Below are 16,611 nucleotides of genomic sequence, written 5' to 3'. Positions count from 1 at the left end.
TTTCCTTATATCATCAATGACATGGACAACTTTCATCTTCCTTCTATTTTTTTTTCTTTTAATTTTTTTAAAAAAATTTGTTCATCAAAATTATCATGAATCAAATAGGGCTCCGGATCTTCTATTTCCTTTCATTTAATTTTTTAACATTTTCTAAAATATAAAATAATTAGGTCAGTTTTAAGAGAATATTATATGCCTGACAAAAAAAAAAAAAGAGTATCGTATGGCCCGAGTTAAGTTCTCATTCTAATGCATCCGAATATTTGATTAAATAATAAGTTCAATTTATCATTTGTTCAAAAAGTTGGGTTAGATTCTCTTTCCCAATTCAAAAATAAAAAAGAAAAAGGAAAAAGGGTTACTCTTCTAATCTATAATCTATATGTATAATGGAAAACCCAATGCTGGCTTTTGACAAGTTTCACAGCAGTGAGAAACAGAGAGAAGAAATGAAGTGCAAAATGCTTGCAGTGTGCAGATTTTCTTTGATACACAAAAATATCTTCATTATCTCTTTCAACTTTCAGCTATTATTCTGCGGTGGTTTATTTGGTGTTGGAGGGGGATTAGATCGTGGAGGATCCCTCTGCAGACTCCGACGGCCCAAACTTTGAAGAACCAGATTTTCTGTTGTGGGGAGTTCAAAAACAATCAAAATAAAAATAATTGGACATACTTGATCATACTCCATGATCTTATACGATCAAAATGCACATAAAAACCGAGAAAAGAGTATATTGAAGTAGTAGTAAAGAAATGCACCTTGGATAGCTGAAAACTCAGGGATTCTTGCTTCTACTGACAGAGGACATGAAGTCATTGATAAGGTTAAATATGCTAATAACAAAGTATAGACAGCAAAACTCATGCCGCTCCTTCCCATCCTTTGCTGGCGTGCTTGGTTTTCTAATATAAATGTATGTCCTTTCATTGATAAGGGTTTTGTGTTTCTTATTAACTACAAAACTTCACCATTTATAGTAGGAAGTAAATTGAAGATTGTTCCACTGTTATGTCGCTTTGTCTATTAAAATTTAGTGAATTGAAATAGTCTGACAGTGGAATTTTCAGCTTTGAAATGTCAAAGTCTAGCTACCAATTTTGTAGTCAGAGATTAACACTATGAAAGCCAACTTATTTTCATACCCAAACTACTTACTTCACAGTTAATTCATATAATTATATTCATAAATTCAAGATTTAATTTAATTAATTCACATAAATATTTTTAAAAAATAACATTTAATAAATTTAAAATTCAAATTTAAATTCTTATAATTTCTTCCATCTTTATTACGTGAGATTCTCTTATTTACCTTACATTGAATATAATTTCTGAGCACCGTAATGATTGAGGAACTAAGAAACTGGTGTTAAAGTGGACTAACAGATTGCTTGACCTTGATCTATTGGGAACTAACCATCCATTTGGTGCAGAGGCGGGTTGCGCACGGCAGACCTCCCTCTGCGAAGATTCTCTTTTTTTTTTTTTTTTTGTTAAATGCTTAGGTAAGGGAAGTTATCCATTTCAGAGCTGAAGTATACCGCCAGTAAATTTATATTGAATTTGCAAAAGATTTGTATCAAATTTACAAATCGTTTAAAAAACTTTTGCTTGTAACAAAAATCAAATTAAACTTTAAAAGTGAAATATTTTACCCTCATCGATTCAAACAGTTGGCGAAGATTTTCTTATGTCGTAATTAAGGTCACCGTTCTTGTGTCAGAAACTTGACTTGAGTTTAGTTTGCCGCTTGCTTCCTTTGAATAGTCAGTCAGCTTTACCGACTAGAGTGACAACTACTGATATGGGTAAGGTAATGGAATTTTTTGTGCTTTATTAGAAGGGTTTTGTGTCATTTATATATCAAGAGAATCATTGCCAGCATTATTTTGTGCTATTGTAGACTGGCTTTTGGTTAATAATAAATTTCTACCAAAGGAAAAAAAAGCATGATGACTTGATTTTCTATGAAACTATATATTTTCTACAAAAGAATCTTAGCTAGGTTCAAAATCACTCCAGAGATCGATCCATTCTATTTTATACTCTTCTTGTTGGCGACCAATGTAGCTACCCAGCCAGAATAAAATTTCCATCGATAGGATCAAACCACTCCATTCCTATTTTCTTGTTTTGCTATTAACTCACCTCCTTTACCTTATAAATTAAACATATTAACATATATACGTCACATGACCTTAGCTGATGAGGAGAATAACTCATATAAGATTGACCCATCTATACCAAAAAAAAAAAAGGCAAATAAATGTCACCATTTGACAGTACTTCAAACTTTAAAAGGCCAAACCATTGAATAACTTACTAATTGAAGATAGTATCGGAGAGTTGGCATGAAAAACTCTGAGCAAAATAGCATACCATACACAATATTGTTTTCAGTAGATTAAGATGCGTGATAACCAGAGCCTCACTGATCTTAACTACTCTACTTCTGTTTTCACGATCTTTCCATAGCTTTCCCGGCAAAGACCTATTTTCACCATTTCTTTTCGCAAGAATGCTATCAGGCCTAATGAAAGTAAAAGGCAATTTGACCTAATAACACAAAGCAGAAACTATATCCTGGAGCTCAGTGTCTGCCTATTGTCTGAAAGAGGAAATATGAGCACTTAATGACAACATGGTCTGGGCATATATAGTAGTTTTGTTGTGCTAACTTTATTTCTCTTTCCTTTTCTTGTTGAGGGCAGAGTAGAGGTTTTTTTTCATTTTTTTCGTAGGAGGGTAGAAAAAAATTGAGGATGGCATTTTGGATAGGAACACAAGGCACTTCTTTGTTTCACTAACCAAAATTCTACCACCAAGGGTCAAGAGATGTCTATCATCTAGTAGCTCCGAAACTGGATACAATGATCCCAAGCTTGATTTTCCTATTGTAAAGTTACCAAGAAAATCCATATGCAAGATGCTGAAATGAAACACTTTAGAAACTAGTCTTAATTTGGATAAAACTTTGATAGGGAAAAGGGTATGAGATTTTGGATGGCTAGTATTCCCGTAACTGATTACTTTTGAACAGATCCTAACTGCTAACCCATCCCAAATACTGTTTATACTTTCAATTTCCTCTTGGAGAATCAGAACGCCAAATAAAGTGAAAGCAGTCACTAAACGATTATATGAAATGTTAAATTTGAGATTTAACTATTTGTCAAAAAATTACAACTAAGCAGCAACTTTCAGCATAACCTTAAGAAAAAAGGGAGCAAAAAAACATTATCCATTTTATAGAACAATTTAAATACATCAAAATGCATCGTAGAAAAATAACTTATACTTTTCACATACCAGGCATCCACCACCAACCTGTTCTATGAGAGATAATTCCAGCAAGACAAATATTAACAGTTAAAAACATTACCTTATTCCGCCAGTTGTAATCAGTACCCCTATTACTTTTGGGGGTCTTTTTGGCCATAATATTCTTCCATTTATCCTTAGGGTCAACCAGAGAATGAGTTGTGCGCAAAACATGATGATCAAAATCCAAAATTTTCCTCCAGGGGATGCTTTTGTTCACTTTAGCCAAAAAGATTCTCACTCCCTCCTGCAATACAAACATGGATGACAGTCAAGAAAATTAATTCTTGAATTCCTTCTAACTTGTCCATCCCAATCAGTGTAGTCAAGACGCATACCTAGCCACTACCACACGGTGCAATCTAGCAAAAACACCTATGAGTCTGACCACTCCAGGCAAGGCACACATGCCAGGAAAATCCTTATAAAAGATGCTAAACCCAAAACCCTAAAGTTACCAAGAAAATCCATAGACAAGATGCTGACATGAAACACTTTAGAAAACTGGCCCTAATTTGGATAAAACTCTATAGGGAAAAGGGTATGACATTTTGGATGGCTATTATTTCCATAACTGATTACTTTTGAGCAGATCCTAACTGCGGACCAATCCCAAATACTATTTATACTTTCAATTCGCTGTTGGGGAATCAGAACACCAAATCAAGTGAAAATGATCACTAAACGATTCTATTAAATGTTAAATTCGAGATTTACCCATTTGTCAAAAAATTACAATTATGCAGCAACTTTCAGGCTCACTATCCAGTTTATAGACAATTTAAGATCATCTAGATGTACCATAGAACAATAACTTCTACTTTTCACATATCAGGCATCCAGTTACCCACCTGTTCTATAAAAGATAATTACAGCAAGACAGACATATTAACAGCTAAAAAAATTTACCTTACTCCTCAGTTGTAATCAGTACCCCCTATTACTTTTTAGGGCCTCTTTGGCCATAATATTCTTCCATTTATCCTTAAGGTCAACTGGAGTACGAGTTGCGTGGAAAACATTATGACCAAATTCCAAAATTTTCCTCCAGGGGATGTTTTTGTTCACTTCAGTTGAAAATATTCTCACTCCATCCTGCAGTACAAATATAGATGGCAGTCAAGAAAATTAATTCTTGAATTTCTGCTAACTTGTCCATTTCAATCAGTATAGTCAAGACACACGCATGCCTAGAAACTACGGCACCATGTAATATAGAAAAAGCACCTATGAGTCTGACCACTCCAGGCAACACAACTTTCCTGGGGCATGTGCCTATAAAGGAAAAAGGCACAAGAAAGGCATGCCCCGCCTGTTTGAGATATTTCATGCTGACTCTTACCAATTGTCAGAATACAGCATGGGGCAGGGCAAGTAGAAATCTTTTTGTTAGTCCTCACCACTGCTAAGAAAACTATACATGTATGTATATGTGTGTCTGAAGCTAACTTAAAAAATTCTAAATTTAATGGGATCTTTGTCAAGAACTTGAATTGAGGAGAGACATCCTGTTTAATAAGTTAGCAAATAATGTCAGCGGGAAACTTTTACAAAATACTATACACACCTACAGAAAATTGATTGGTTAGCCAACAGTATATATGTTAACCAATGAAGTTTTTGTTTCAAATATTATGAAATAAAGGAAACAGAAATGTAGCAAAAATCAAGTTGAACCTATCCCAAAGTTAATATATGTTAGTAAATACAGAATTTGAAAAAGGGAGGAATGAAGTGTCAATAATTCCATACCTTCAGCATATCTTCCTCTTCAGCTTTCCAGTGCAGTCTCCTACGCTTTTCAGTACCCACAATTGGGATCATGCTGCAATTTAGATGAAAAAATAAGGTAATTTCAGTATAATGGTAGTTAACAAAAACCAAGACACTAACTATGATCTGGCAACAATGCATATAATGCCCAAGATGAATCCTTTTATGACTATTACCTTCCTTAACCATAATGTAAAACCATGAATAACTTACAGTCGCTCAGTTGATTCTTGGCATTGCACAGAGCTTTTTGCCACTTTAGCTCCTCCCTCTTGGTTCATCTTTGTATCCCTTGTACTGTTACTTGGTTGAAAAGATGGATTCTTTGGTGAACTAACTTTCTGAGGTCGTCGTGCCTTCTGAGCTATTCGTTTGAAACGCTTTTGACGCACTACAAATGTCTCAGTATCCAAATCAGGTGATACAACCTCAGGACATTGAATTACAGGCACCTTGGATGTAGCACCTATGGAAATTAGTGCCATAGTAGTTCCTACTTCATTTGGAAGCACTGGCTCTTCCTTCCCCCTCTTCTCTAAGTTCTCTTCCGATTGACCTACAAAGCCAGAAGTTTCTTTGGTTGATACATGAAGTGTGCCTTCCACAATTCCTAAATGGCTTGAACTGGATGGCTGTACTTGCCATTGATCCTCATCAATTTCATCATCTTCACTACCAGAAGAATTTTCTATAACCTCCTCTTGTATCTTTTCTCCATTCCCAACATTGTCAAACCCATGACCTCTAGAGATGCTTTCCTCATCAGATTTTTCCTTGCTTATGGACTCAACACCCTGTCTTTCATCCTGATTATGATGTATTGTCTCTGTATCATCATCATTCAGTCCATTTTCACAATCCTGATTATGAGGTATTGTCTCTGTATCATCATCATCATCGTCATTCAGCCCATTTTCACAATTACCAGAATTTACTTTCCCTGCCATTGTTGATAAACTTGCCTCTTTCATTTTTACAGTTTCACCTTCCCTCTTCTCTTCATTTCCACCATCGTTTCTCAAACATATAAAGTTTGACAATTCCTTCTTTGCCAACATAGCTTTCCTTCTCAACTCTTTGGTCCTTGCTAGTTCTCGCTTGTACCAACAATAAGGGCAGTAGAATTTACCTGTATCATCAAATTTAGGTTCACAATTCATGCACACCTTATGTATAGCAACCGGGCATCCATTTTCACTGCAAACCAAAAGCTGGCCACTTCTGCTATTGCATCTAATGCAAAACTCTCCTTCTAACCAATCTACAACAATACAGTCACCGCTAGGCCCAGCAACTTGGTTTCCTGAAGCACGTCTATCCTCCATCTCAACAGAATCAGGAACCACAACGTTGTCAGCATCAACATCATTATTGCTATTACCTTTATCTTGACTGGAACCAGTATCCTCTGATGCTCCATGATCCTTACCATCAACATGATATTCTCTATTAGCTTCATCCTATGCCAAAGGTTCATTAAAATGATTTTGCAGAAAGTAGTCATAATAGGCTGACATTTCGACAACAAATAGATTAGTTTCACATCTACACTTAGACAATACGTAGAAAAGGCTCCAATCTCATAAGGAGGTCCCAAAGCATTTTCCACGAATTTTCAATTTTCTCGAGAAACAAACAAAGTAAGTTCTACTAAATTTATCATTATCTTTTAACGTGGCCTGATTTTTAGACAATTTAAGTATTGCTACTAGTCACATTCTACATTATTACAAATAAAATTAAAAAAAAATAGTTTAATAAAGAAGTAAAAAGGGAGAGAGAGAGAGAGAGAGAGAGAGAGAGAAAGCAAATATTCTCTACGATTGTTTACTTTGATGTCGTGGGTTCCCGAGAAATAAACAGAAAAGGAGAGAGAAAGGTACCTGATGCCGGCGATGAAGGGAGATGAGCGAGGGATTTGAAGGAGGTATCGAATTTCTAGGTTTGAACTTCAAAGCTCGAGTTTTTCTTCTCATTTTTTTCTTTAAAACTTTGAGGTTTTCCTTCGTCTTTTGCCCCGATATTGTGCGTCGGTAAACAGGAATCGCCGAGTTTCGAACGTCTGGAAACCGGGTAGTCGCTGTTCGTTTAAGAGGGAAGAAGAAACCAACCTGGGCCACCGCTCCATTAGGCATTAGGATTTGGGAGATTGGGCTCCACCTAAACCTAAATCCTAAACCCAGAGCCTAAACCCTAGTCCACTTTAATTTGGGCCATCAATTTCTACTGACATGACTAATTAAATAGACGTTTGGTCCAGTTTATAGAAATAATTTATCTATTATAAAAGAAAAAACTTTTAAGTGAAGATATAAATTAAAATATATTTTTTAAAAAGTTAATTTTAATGAGAGTTTTTTACTTTTTTTTATTTCTCTCATCAATAATTCATAAAATTATAATAAGAATTATATTGTTTCACATTATTATTTTATTTTGTTCATTTTTTATTAAATTCATTTATTTTTATTATAATTAATAAAAATATTTTATTTTATTTATTTTTCACTTAAAATTTAGGATTTAATTTAGTAAAATTTATTTTTTTATTTTTTATTTATTAAAAAATATATAAAAATACTATCAAAAAAAAATTTTAACATTTTACAACTTTTTTATCATTTTTAATTTGTCAAACATTATTTTAATTCGTCTTTACTTTTAATATCGTTCTATTTCAACAGCTGAAGCTGCAGACAAAACATAAGCTTTTTATCATTTTTATTCAAAACGTTGTCGGTGATAATTTTTTTAGTTTTAAAATATTTATTTTTTTCATTATCCATGTTAATTTTACTGAATCATACTTTTATAATTATTTTTTCTCGTAATTATAATTTTTTAATTTTGTCTCTCTTTTTATCCTTTTTTTTTCATAATTATTACCAAAAAATTAAATCATCTATAATTTAATCCACATAGTGCAGGTGTGCATAAATTTATTTAGCATAGATTAAATGAAAAGTTGACAAACTATTTGACTAAGCTTTTTTTATAATTAATTGATTTAATTTTTTTAAGTAATGATTTAATGCATTTTTTAGTTGTAATGGGTAGGTAACAATTTAATTTTGTAGAACGCATTTATGAGATGGTAGAAAAAAAGTTTGGATGAGAATAAAAAAAAAAAAAACAAAGAAAAAAAGGTAACGGGCAAATTGGGAAACCGCCTTTCAACCGCAAATAAATTGACTATTTGACTTTTGCGTTGTAAAAATCGAAAGGAAGCGCTTTGCCTTTGCTTTTCTCCTATTGAAACGGAGACGCAAAATCTCTCTTTATCCTTTTTATTCTCTCACTTTCCATTGAAAATAGCCGTTAAAGCTTCGCCGATAATGCCGCTCGATTCATTCCTCGTTTTCCTTATTTGAGTCTTTTTTTTCTTTCCCTTTCACTCATTGCTTCTCTTCTTTTTTTTTTTTTTTTTTCCTTTTTCTTTTGCTCTGTCATTTATTCGGTGGTAAAGAAAATCAAACGCATTGACTCTGTACAACTTGTATTTTGTTAAGGTCGTTTCTTCGCTTTCCTTGAAGTTTCGTTCTTTGAAAGCAAAGACAAAAACTGAAAAGAAAGAACAGTCCGCAACGCGTTTTTTTTTTCTTGGCAGAGTTCAAAGAAGAATCAATGTTTTTGTGTGGAACATGAGTCACCTGTTCGGACATGGAAATTTCGTTGTTTTTTTCAGCCTGAAACTGAAACTAACCCATGGATGATCAGAAAAGCAACCATCACAACAACAAAAGCATTGACCTCGACGACAGTCCACCCTTTGTTCGGATTCACTCCCATGCTGAGGTTCCTTTCTCATTCTCTTTCTCTTTCTTTTCTTGGAATGCAAAACCTTTTTTTTTTTTGTGTGTTGAATGGTGATTTTTGAGAAAAGGGTATTGGTCAAATAGATTGGATCATCGGAAGAAAGAGCAGTGCTGGAACTTGAAGATGAAAGACTGAATAGTTGTGACTCAATAACAAGAAAGAAGCATCCGTTTAAAGAGACTTCAAGCAGCGATATATGTCACATGAAGTGCAAAAATAGTCTATGGAATAGTATCAAGATTGTTATCTTCTCTAGCAAACTTAATATTCTTATGGTTTTTGGCCCTGCAGCCATCATTGTCCATAAAACCACTGGTTATCATGTGAGTTGTCTCCTCATTCTATGCCAGTATTGCCCAAATCATAAATATATTGATTGCATGTTCATTTAGGTAATGATTTCCTTGTTATTTTTTAATACAAATATAAACAATATTTTCGAAAGATTAAAAATTTTGTATGCATTTAAGTTTATTGTGGAAAAAGAATATGCATAATTTTACTTTTATATGCAATAATTATTATGTTGAAATTGGTGCCATATTTTAGTCACTTACTCATATTTTATCCGTTATGATTTTTTTTCTATCACCAGTTTTTTTTTGTAGCAACATTATAGGAAAGAAAAGCAAATAGCAAAAACAAAAAAGTAAGAACCAAGCATAGCCTTACGTTTCCAAGTGTGTTTCAGGGTATGGTTTTTCTTTTGAGCTTGTTGGGGATCATACCATTGGCCGAGCGCCTTGGCTATGCTACGGAGTAAGTTCACAGTCATTTGTATCAATTTTTTTTCTTTGCTCACATGTAAAGTTCTGTGTTTTCTTGACTTGTTTGATTGTAGACAACATTACTGTTGGTAATGGATGCACCTAAGAGTTCTGGTTCAGCAAATGAGCCATATATATTTGCTTAAAAGGAACAAAAGGAACATTTATTGTTTTTAAGTTAATAGCACAAATTAGTTTTGCTCTTTGGATCAGTTGTTGAATTTCGGCATGCACCTTCTTCTAAAATGCATATTGTATATGCTGCAACTATGTTGATTGACAAATGCCTAATACAGCTGGGGTTATTTCTTATGTAGGCAGCTGGCTTCTTTTACCGGACCTACAGGTGATTTTATTTTTAATTTGAATGAAGCCTCCCTCTTTTCCATTCTTTAGAAGTAAATGTTCAAATTTTGTATAACACCAAAATTCTGGTTTATATCAATGTATATGGGTTTGTTGTGGACAATTGTACATGATAACAGTTTCAAAATTATCAGAATTCAGTCATGTGTTCAGTCTTTTGTTTGCATTTATGAACAACTGATTAAAATTCAATTATTATGTGGGTTTTGCTTCAAATATTTCTCAACTTTTCCTTATACAACCTTCATATTAAATTTAATTTTGCACTTGCAGTGAAGGATGAATCAAAAAATATGGTTATTGGCCGCTTTACGGGGACAAATAACCTAGTACTAAGTACTGCACTAACAAATGTCACACATAAACCTGAATTTCTTCTAAACTAACTAATTCACGTCTGCAATAACTTCTTGTACTTTGAATTGAGCTTTGCAGTTGGTGGACTCCTAAATGCTACTTTTGGAAACGCAACTGAATTGATCATATCAATTTTTGCATTGAGAAATGGCATGATTCGTGTTGTACAACAGTCACTACTGGGTTCAATTTTGTCCAACATGTTGCTAGTGCTTGGTTGTGCATTTTTTAGTGGAGGACTTGTGATTATGAAGAGGGAACAAGTGTTTAATAAGGTACACTGACATTTCTTTGCAAAGTTAAATTTTAAACCAAAAATAAAGTCCTTACTCGCTATTCCTTTCTTTATTGTACTTTTGTGATTTGTTCGAGAAAGGATTGAATAATGCTAATGTTATTCATAGGCAGCTGCTGGAGTGAACTCCGGACTGTTGTTGATGTCAGTCATGGGCCTGCTGTTTCCTGCTGTCTTGCACTCCACACGTACAGAATTGCATTTTGGGAAGTCTGAGTTGGCTCTTTCAAGGTTCAGCAGCTGTGTCATGCTTTTTGCATACGCTGCCTTTCTATACTTTCAGTTGAGGAGCTCGAAGAAGTTATATGATATGGTAAGTGACAATGAGGTCGGTCTAGATTACAGTTATTAATTATGTAATTGTTGTCAAGGCTCTAAGATATGATTTACTGAACTTGATTCCGGTCAGTAGTGATTTTTTTATAGCTTGTAATCCTTTTGTAACACACAAGCAAATTCTATTGAAAGCATAAATTGTCTTTAAGCCCTTTTTCAGTTTTTCTTTATCTTCAAGATCTTCCATTTATAGCGTATCTGATTAATGTCACGTTCTTCAGGAGAGCAAGACTGAAACTTCAGATGATGATGAAGCTCCTGAGATCTCGATGTGGGAAGCAATTGTGTGGCTATCTATTCTGACCACGTGGATTGCAGTCCTCTCAGAATATTTGGTTGATGCCATAGAGGTAATTTATCTTCCAGTTACCATATCAAGTCCTTTATTTATATGATTAGTAACTTGATATGCCTTTAACAATGATGAGAGCCTCTATGGGGGAGGAAAGTTTGTGGTCTTTTCTTTAAATGAAAGCTTTTCTCCCTAATTTTAGTTTTGCCTTCTCAGTATTGGCCTGTAATTGTCGTCTGTTAACTCTCTGTTCTGAGCTCTAAAGATTGTAAGTAGCTTTCAGAAGAAAATTTGTGAAGCTTCCATGCTTTCTTCAATTTTCTTTTGTAGTCAGCATAAGTTTAGAAGTTTTCTCCACACATCATACAAGGTGTGAAATTCTAGTATTATGCTGGCAAAAGTTTATGCACTACAAGGTATATTCTGCTTCTGAGTAATGCTTTTAAATGTATATGATTGCTGTTTCCAGGGAGCATCTACCGCCTTGAAAATTCCTGTAGCATTTATCAGTGTTATCTTGCTGCCCATTGTTGGAAATGCTGCCGAGCATGCAGGTGCTATTATGTTTGCCATGAAAGATAAACTTGTAAGTTCTAGGCCTACCTGTGGTAATATATAACTCTGCATAATTAATTTGTTAGTATAATTTTCTGAAAGAAAAAAAAATCAATCTCTTGTGCAGGACATTTCCTTGGGGGTGGCAATAGGCTCATCAACACAGATAGCCATGTTTGGGGTAGGTTCAAACATTACACACTTTCATTGAACCTCTTATCGATTGAAGATGTATGTCAATCGCCTTGTATGCACCACTTGTGCTTTCTAAGTTTGGCACTACAGTAATACCTCACAGTTATTGGTACAAATTTAAGGAAAAAGCCCTTACTATGTACCTTGTTTTCTTTATCTTGAAGAATGCAGAAATTAATAAACAATATAGTATTAAATTTCTCCTGGTGTAGAAGTTATCAGGTCGTATGAAAGAAATTGCTGATGAAACAGTAGGAATTCCATCATAATATTTTCATAAATGATGAACAGGACCCCTATAATTGATATTGAATTTGCCTCTCTTATTGGCTAAAACTGAAAAAGTTGTGTTGTAGTTTTATTAATCTACTTTATAGCCTATAAAGTGAGACTTCTGAACATCTCTTTCTTTCCCTTAGAGTTTGTCTAGTTACCGAACATATTTCACTCCTATAGGCTATAAACATACCATAAAAGAATTATGCCTAAAGACCATTCTTGTTTATTTAGTAGAAGATGTGCTATGTCATAGTTGTCATCGTCATTAGTCAACAATTTAAAAGAAAGAAAAAAACAAAACAAAACAAAAAAGATAATGGTCGTGAAGAATTACTTATGCTTTAAAAGGAGTAATTTATTTCATATATTCTTATAATGTTCTATTCATGTTTCCAGTGACATTTAATATGTTATTTTTGCTTCTTCATTATGGATTCTTAGTGTTTTCTTGCAATGAGTGCAGATTCCATTTTGCGTGATAATTGCATGGATCATGGGGCAACCTATGGACTTAAATTTTCAACTTTTTGAGACAGCTGCTCTTTTTCTTACTGTGATAGTGGTGGCCTTCATGCTGCAGGTTTGCTATTTCAGATTTTTGTCTTTTAGACACACACATGCAAATGTGGCAGCACTTTGCTACACCCACTAATATCAGAAAAAAGAACTATCTTGTACAGCCACTATTTGATCTTGATAATAATGAGTGTTGAAAATATTTGGATGTGAACATCTCAAATTCCCATATCCTTGAAAACATTTCTTACCAAAAAAACACTTTTCCAAATATGCAATATGAAAGATTTTCTGTTTTCAGCAGTTGAACTGTTTCAGTTTTTCCTTAAGATATCCCTGTTTATAATGGATTATTCTTAATGATTTATTCTTCTGACCTTGCAGGAGGGAACTTCCAACTACTTTAAAGGACTCATGCTCATTCTTTGCTATTTGATAGTAGCCGCAAGTTTCTTCGTACATGTAGACCTTGATTCAGTTGGTGAGTTATTATCCCCTTCCATGTCAGTTGGTCAAATGCAAGCTAAAATATATTTGGTAAATTTTATACTTTGACTTGGTTTTCACTTTCTTTTTCTTGCACTAATTTGATCATGGAGTCATATTTTCCATTGTTTTCAACCTACATGCAAATATAGTTAGCCAATTTTATTTCGCATAACTTTTTAACTATTGAAACTGCCACCATTTTCATGCACACGCAAATTGACTTACATAAGCATACTTGACCTACATGTGTTTCAACAGTGGATAAACCCCACAAAAATGGTGAATAAATTAATTAGTCATACGTCGTGGATCAACCAGATCAACTGGAACATTTGACGAGAAGGAAGATGCTTTTTCCCTGTGCAACTTATAGTTAAGTTAGAAGGTTCAAATATTAACATCTGCGTAAGTGAAAGGTTTATTCAATCCATGTATAGTAAGTTGAAGAAGTCCACTTCCTAATTTTGGCTCCATAGATGGTGTTGTTTGGTGCACTTCATCGCAAAAGCAGCTGGTGGATATTTTCAGCCTGTGGAGGTTTATTTAGATGTTAGCTTTACACTGAAATTTAGAGATTAGGACTAATATGTGTCAAATTCAAGAAATTTTGAAGAAATACACAGTAAAAGTCTTCATCTAACTGAGATATTTCATGGGATTGTTTGAATTTTTTTTTTCAATTTTTGTCCCCTTTTGCCTGCATATTATCTGTCCAGGTATAGGTTACTCACTTGTTTATCTGCCTTAACATTTTAGCAGATTTGAGTAATGTTTCTATCAAGCTCTGTTAACTAAAAATTGTCTGAGATCTGTTGTTCTCTGCTACTTCTAGATTATTTATCCTACAATCCTTCAGCCTGTGGTAACAAGAACCATATTCATGACTTGAAGATGAATATTACAGAAAGTGTTGGTAAAACAAAAACCTGAGTAAAACCAGTTTGTTGATCTCAATCTTTTGCTCTTTTTGTCTTGTTCCGGAATCTGGACTATGTAGGTGACTCTTATTGTGGCATGTGCCTGCAACATGAACTATCTTGTGTTGTTCAAATGCTCAATTTAAGGACATACAATAAGAAAATATTTTTCCTATCCTTTTCATCTTGGTTCCAACTTCTAAGACATCAAAGTGAGAAAGTATTGAAGTTTGGGTCAAACAAGATAACCATGGACCCGAATTGTCAAAACTTGGTATTAATTTAAGGTATTAGCTTTAAAAAAGAATGCAACAGTTATTACTAAATTGGATTCATTAAACTGAATTATAAAAGTAGATCCTTAATCTTCTAAGAATATCCTGCATCGGAGAATAATTTAGGAGCTTAGAAACTACACATTTTGTGCCTTGGATATGAAACTTTGACTTACGAAACTGAGACGGTGAATAGAAACAGATAGATACAGACATGGATGGGTATTATTTAGAAATTTTGATTGTTTTGAAGGAAAATGATGGGATTCCTTCAAGGAAGAAACTAGGAAATTATGAAGACCCCTCGCCTTCATATATATATATAAAGAGGAAGCAAGGAATCAACATCTGCAGGGATAAGGGATCATGGGTCGAATATTTGATGCCATGGAGAATGATGAGAATATTTCGGGTGGGATTCTGCTGCTTTGCCAACTTTTCATTGCGATTTCAGTCTTATCAATGATTATTTTTGGGTGCCGCGATCCACCTTCTAATCAAAAGTTACCAATTTTAGATTTAGAAAGGCAGTTCAGTATTAGTGCTTTTCAGTCGGTTACAAAACACAATTTATTTTTTAAATACAACTTATAAAGATAAAAGCAAAATATAAGTAGCACTTCAATCAATATAAAAGCATAGGAAAATGCAATATTATAAGCTTGAAAACATTCAATAATCAACATTCAAACTATAAAGAAAATCTAAAATTAAGATAGCTTTAACTGGACTTAGACAGCTTGAAAAAGCAATAACACCTTGATAAAAAAAAAATGTAAATAGTTTCAACACCTGTTCTCTTAAACTCTCTACTGAAGATATTGTCTACATAAAATATGCAAAGAAAATAATAATCATTAAAATCAAACCAATAAGATAAAAACATGAACAAAAACTTGAGCAAAACTTTATCCACAACCATTAGTATTACCCCACCACATCATAATCTTCACCATAAATGTTGATATTAATTCATAACTTATTGATTAATATAATCCTGATCTACAATTCTAACTTAATTATCTATAGCTATCTATTTTCTAAGTAAACAGATTACGATAGAACAATTTAATTTTTCTATTAGAAGAGAAATTGGTTGAATGAAATAGGAGATATCATTATGAGCAAAAGTAGAGCACATATTGTATATTATATAAACATCCCTAAATAAGAAATTTGCTACATGGCAATAAAAGCATCACATCATATTTTTCAAAACAGTAATTTTCATTTAATCATGTAAAATTTTATCAGTTAAAATGTTGTGATTCAAGCCAAGAAGAAAACTAAAGGATTTAACCAATAAAAAAAAAAGAAAAGAAAAGTGAAGCAATAAAAATTAACATATAAAAGATGGGGGATAGATTTTAATGCTTACTTGATTTGAGAATTGATTCAGATAATAATATATTGATGGACATCACCAACATAATCAAACAAAAGATTGTATGTTTCTTCTCTCCCAGCAAAGGTAACTTTTTTTTGCATAAACATTGGTTTGAATCCCCTAAATTTTGCCTCTAATGTTACCTAATAACTCAAAATCCATTTCATTATGGTTCTTTTATAATATATCACCTTTGATATCAATTATCAAAAAAGTAAAATTGATAATCAATCAATTTTTTTCATTTGTTAGCATTGAATTGATCTTTATTTTGAAATGATAATACATTAAGATAAATAACCTTGATCAAGATTTTAAAAAAGATTTATTTAGTCCATGTTCTTAAGTTTTATATTTTGATATTAAATAAATAATATGTTTTTTATAATGTAAACAAACATTTCTTTATTTTTATATTTCTCAAACCAAATCTATTTTTAAAGATTATTTATTTGAGCATAAATAAAAATCCAATTGTTGTTTTTAAAGTGAATTTATTTATTTTGGACTTAATACAATTTTAATAATATTGGTTTGAAAAATAGATTAACTTAAGAAAGTTGTTTTATAAAAATAAAGTTTTTCAACATTGAAATTGTTTTATTTTTCTGTATTAATTCACAAAGTTTTAATATTTGAATTTTATATGGTTGGAAAGCTCTTTGAGT

General features: G+C 33.0%; 2 protein-coding genes and 1 long non-coding RNA gene across 4 annotated transcripts; 1 reads left to right on the top strand and 2 right to left on the bottom strand.

Moving 5' to 3' along the window:
• Positions 1 to 482: 482 nt before the first annotated feature.
• LOC149512178 (uncharacterized) lies at positions 483 to 906 on the bottom strand. The gene is made up of 2 exons (XR_016332334.1): positions 766 to 906; positions 483 to 630 (listed from the first exon to the last, which is right to left on the bottom strand). It is a non-coding gene; the product is annotated as an uncharacterized LOC149512178 (long non-coding RNA).
• Positions 907 to 3,232: 2,326 nt separating this feature from the next.
• Positions 3,233 to 7,311, bottom strand: LOC111314483 (uncharacterized). Of its 2 annotated transcripts, none has more exons than XM_022915895.2 (5): positions 6,985 to 7,311; positions 5,315 to 6,525; positions 5,081 to 5,153; positions 4,238 to 4,423; positions 3,233 to 3,575 (listed from the first exon to the last, which is right to left on the bottom strand). In XM_022915895.2, the coding sequence occupies exons 1-4, from the start codon at positions 7,234 to 7,236 to the stop codon at positions 4,256 to 4,258; spliced, it is 1,704 nt and encodes a 567-aa protein (XP_022771630.2). In that variant the 5' UTR covers positions 7,237 to 7,311; the 3' UTR covers positions 3,233 to 3,575; positions 4,238 to 4,255. The 2 variants fall into 2 exon arrangements, with proteins under 2 accessions (XP_022771630.2, XP_022771629.2); XM_022915894.2 differs by having other exon boundaries at positions 5,315 to 6,561; positions 6,985 to 7,251.
• Positions 7,312 to 8,418: 1,107 nt separating this feature from the next.
• Positions 8,419 to 14,066, top strand: LOC111314482 (vacuolar cation/proton exchanger 3-like). Its single transcript, XM_022915893.2, has 12 exons — positions 8,419 to 8,896; positions 9,001 to 9,240; positions 9,609 to 9,676; positions 10,002 to 10,030; positions 10,486 to 10,682; positions 10,812 to 11,015; positions 11,260 to 11,388; positions 11,800 to 11,916; positions 12,013 to 12,066; positions 12,823 to 12,939; positions 13,260 to 13,356; positions 13,623 to 14,066. Exons 1-12 carry the CDS (start codon positions 8,807 to 8,809, stop codon positions 13,649 to 13,651), a joined length of 1,371 nt encoding a protein of 456 aa, XP_022771628.2. The 5' UTR covers positions 8,419 to 8,806; the 3' UTR covers positions 13,652 to 14,066.
• The last annotated feature ends 2,545 nt before the right edge of the window (positions 14,067 to 16,611 follow it).

This window comes from Durio zibethinus, chromosome 23, assembly GCF_047325235.1.
Source record: "Durio zibethinus cultivar Kanyao isolate XHJ-2024 chromosome 23, ASM4732523v1, whole genome shotgun sequence".
Lineage (NCBI taxonomy): Eukaryota > Viridiplantae > Streptophyta > Magnoliopsida > Malvales > Malvaceae > Durio > Durio zibethinus.
The sequence above is the reverse complement of the archived record's forward strand: the minus strand, read 5'-3'. Positions and strand labels throughout refer to the sequence as shown.

Bases quoted from the DNA above. Each gene is read 5' to 3' on its own strand.
- LOC111314483 (XM_022915894.2), bottom strand. From the start codon at position 7,236: ATGCCTAATGGAGCGGTGGCCCAGGTTGGTTTCTTCTTCCCTCTTAAA. The intron at 6,562-6,984 runs GTACCTTTCTCT...CCTTTGGCATAG, and splicing joins CCCTTCATCGCCGGCATCAG to GATGAAGCTAATAGAGAATA. The intron at 5,154-5,314 runs GTAAGTTATTCA...TCTAAATTGCAG, and splicing joins CAAGAATCAACTGAGCGACT to CATGATCCCAATTGTGGGTA.
- LOC111314482 (XM_022915893.2), top strand. From the start codon at position 8,807: ATGGATGATCAGAAAAGCAACCATCACAACAACAAAAGCATTGACCTC. The intron at 9,677-10,001 runs GTAAGTTCACAG...TTTCTTATGTAG, and splicing joins CGCCTTGGCTATGCTACGGA to GCAGCTGGCTTCTTTTACCG. The intron at 10,683-10,811 runs GTACACTGACAT...TGTTATTCATAG, and splicing joins GGGAACAAGTGTTTAATAAG to GCAGCTGCTGGAGTGAACTC.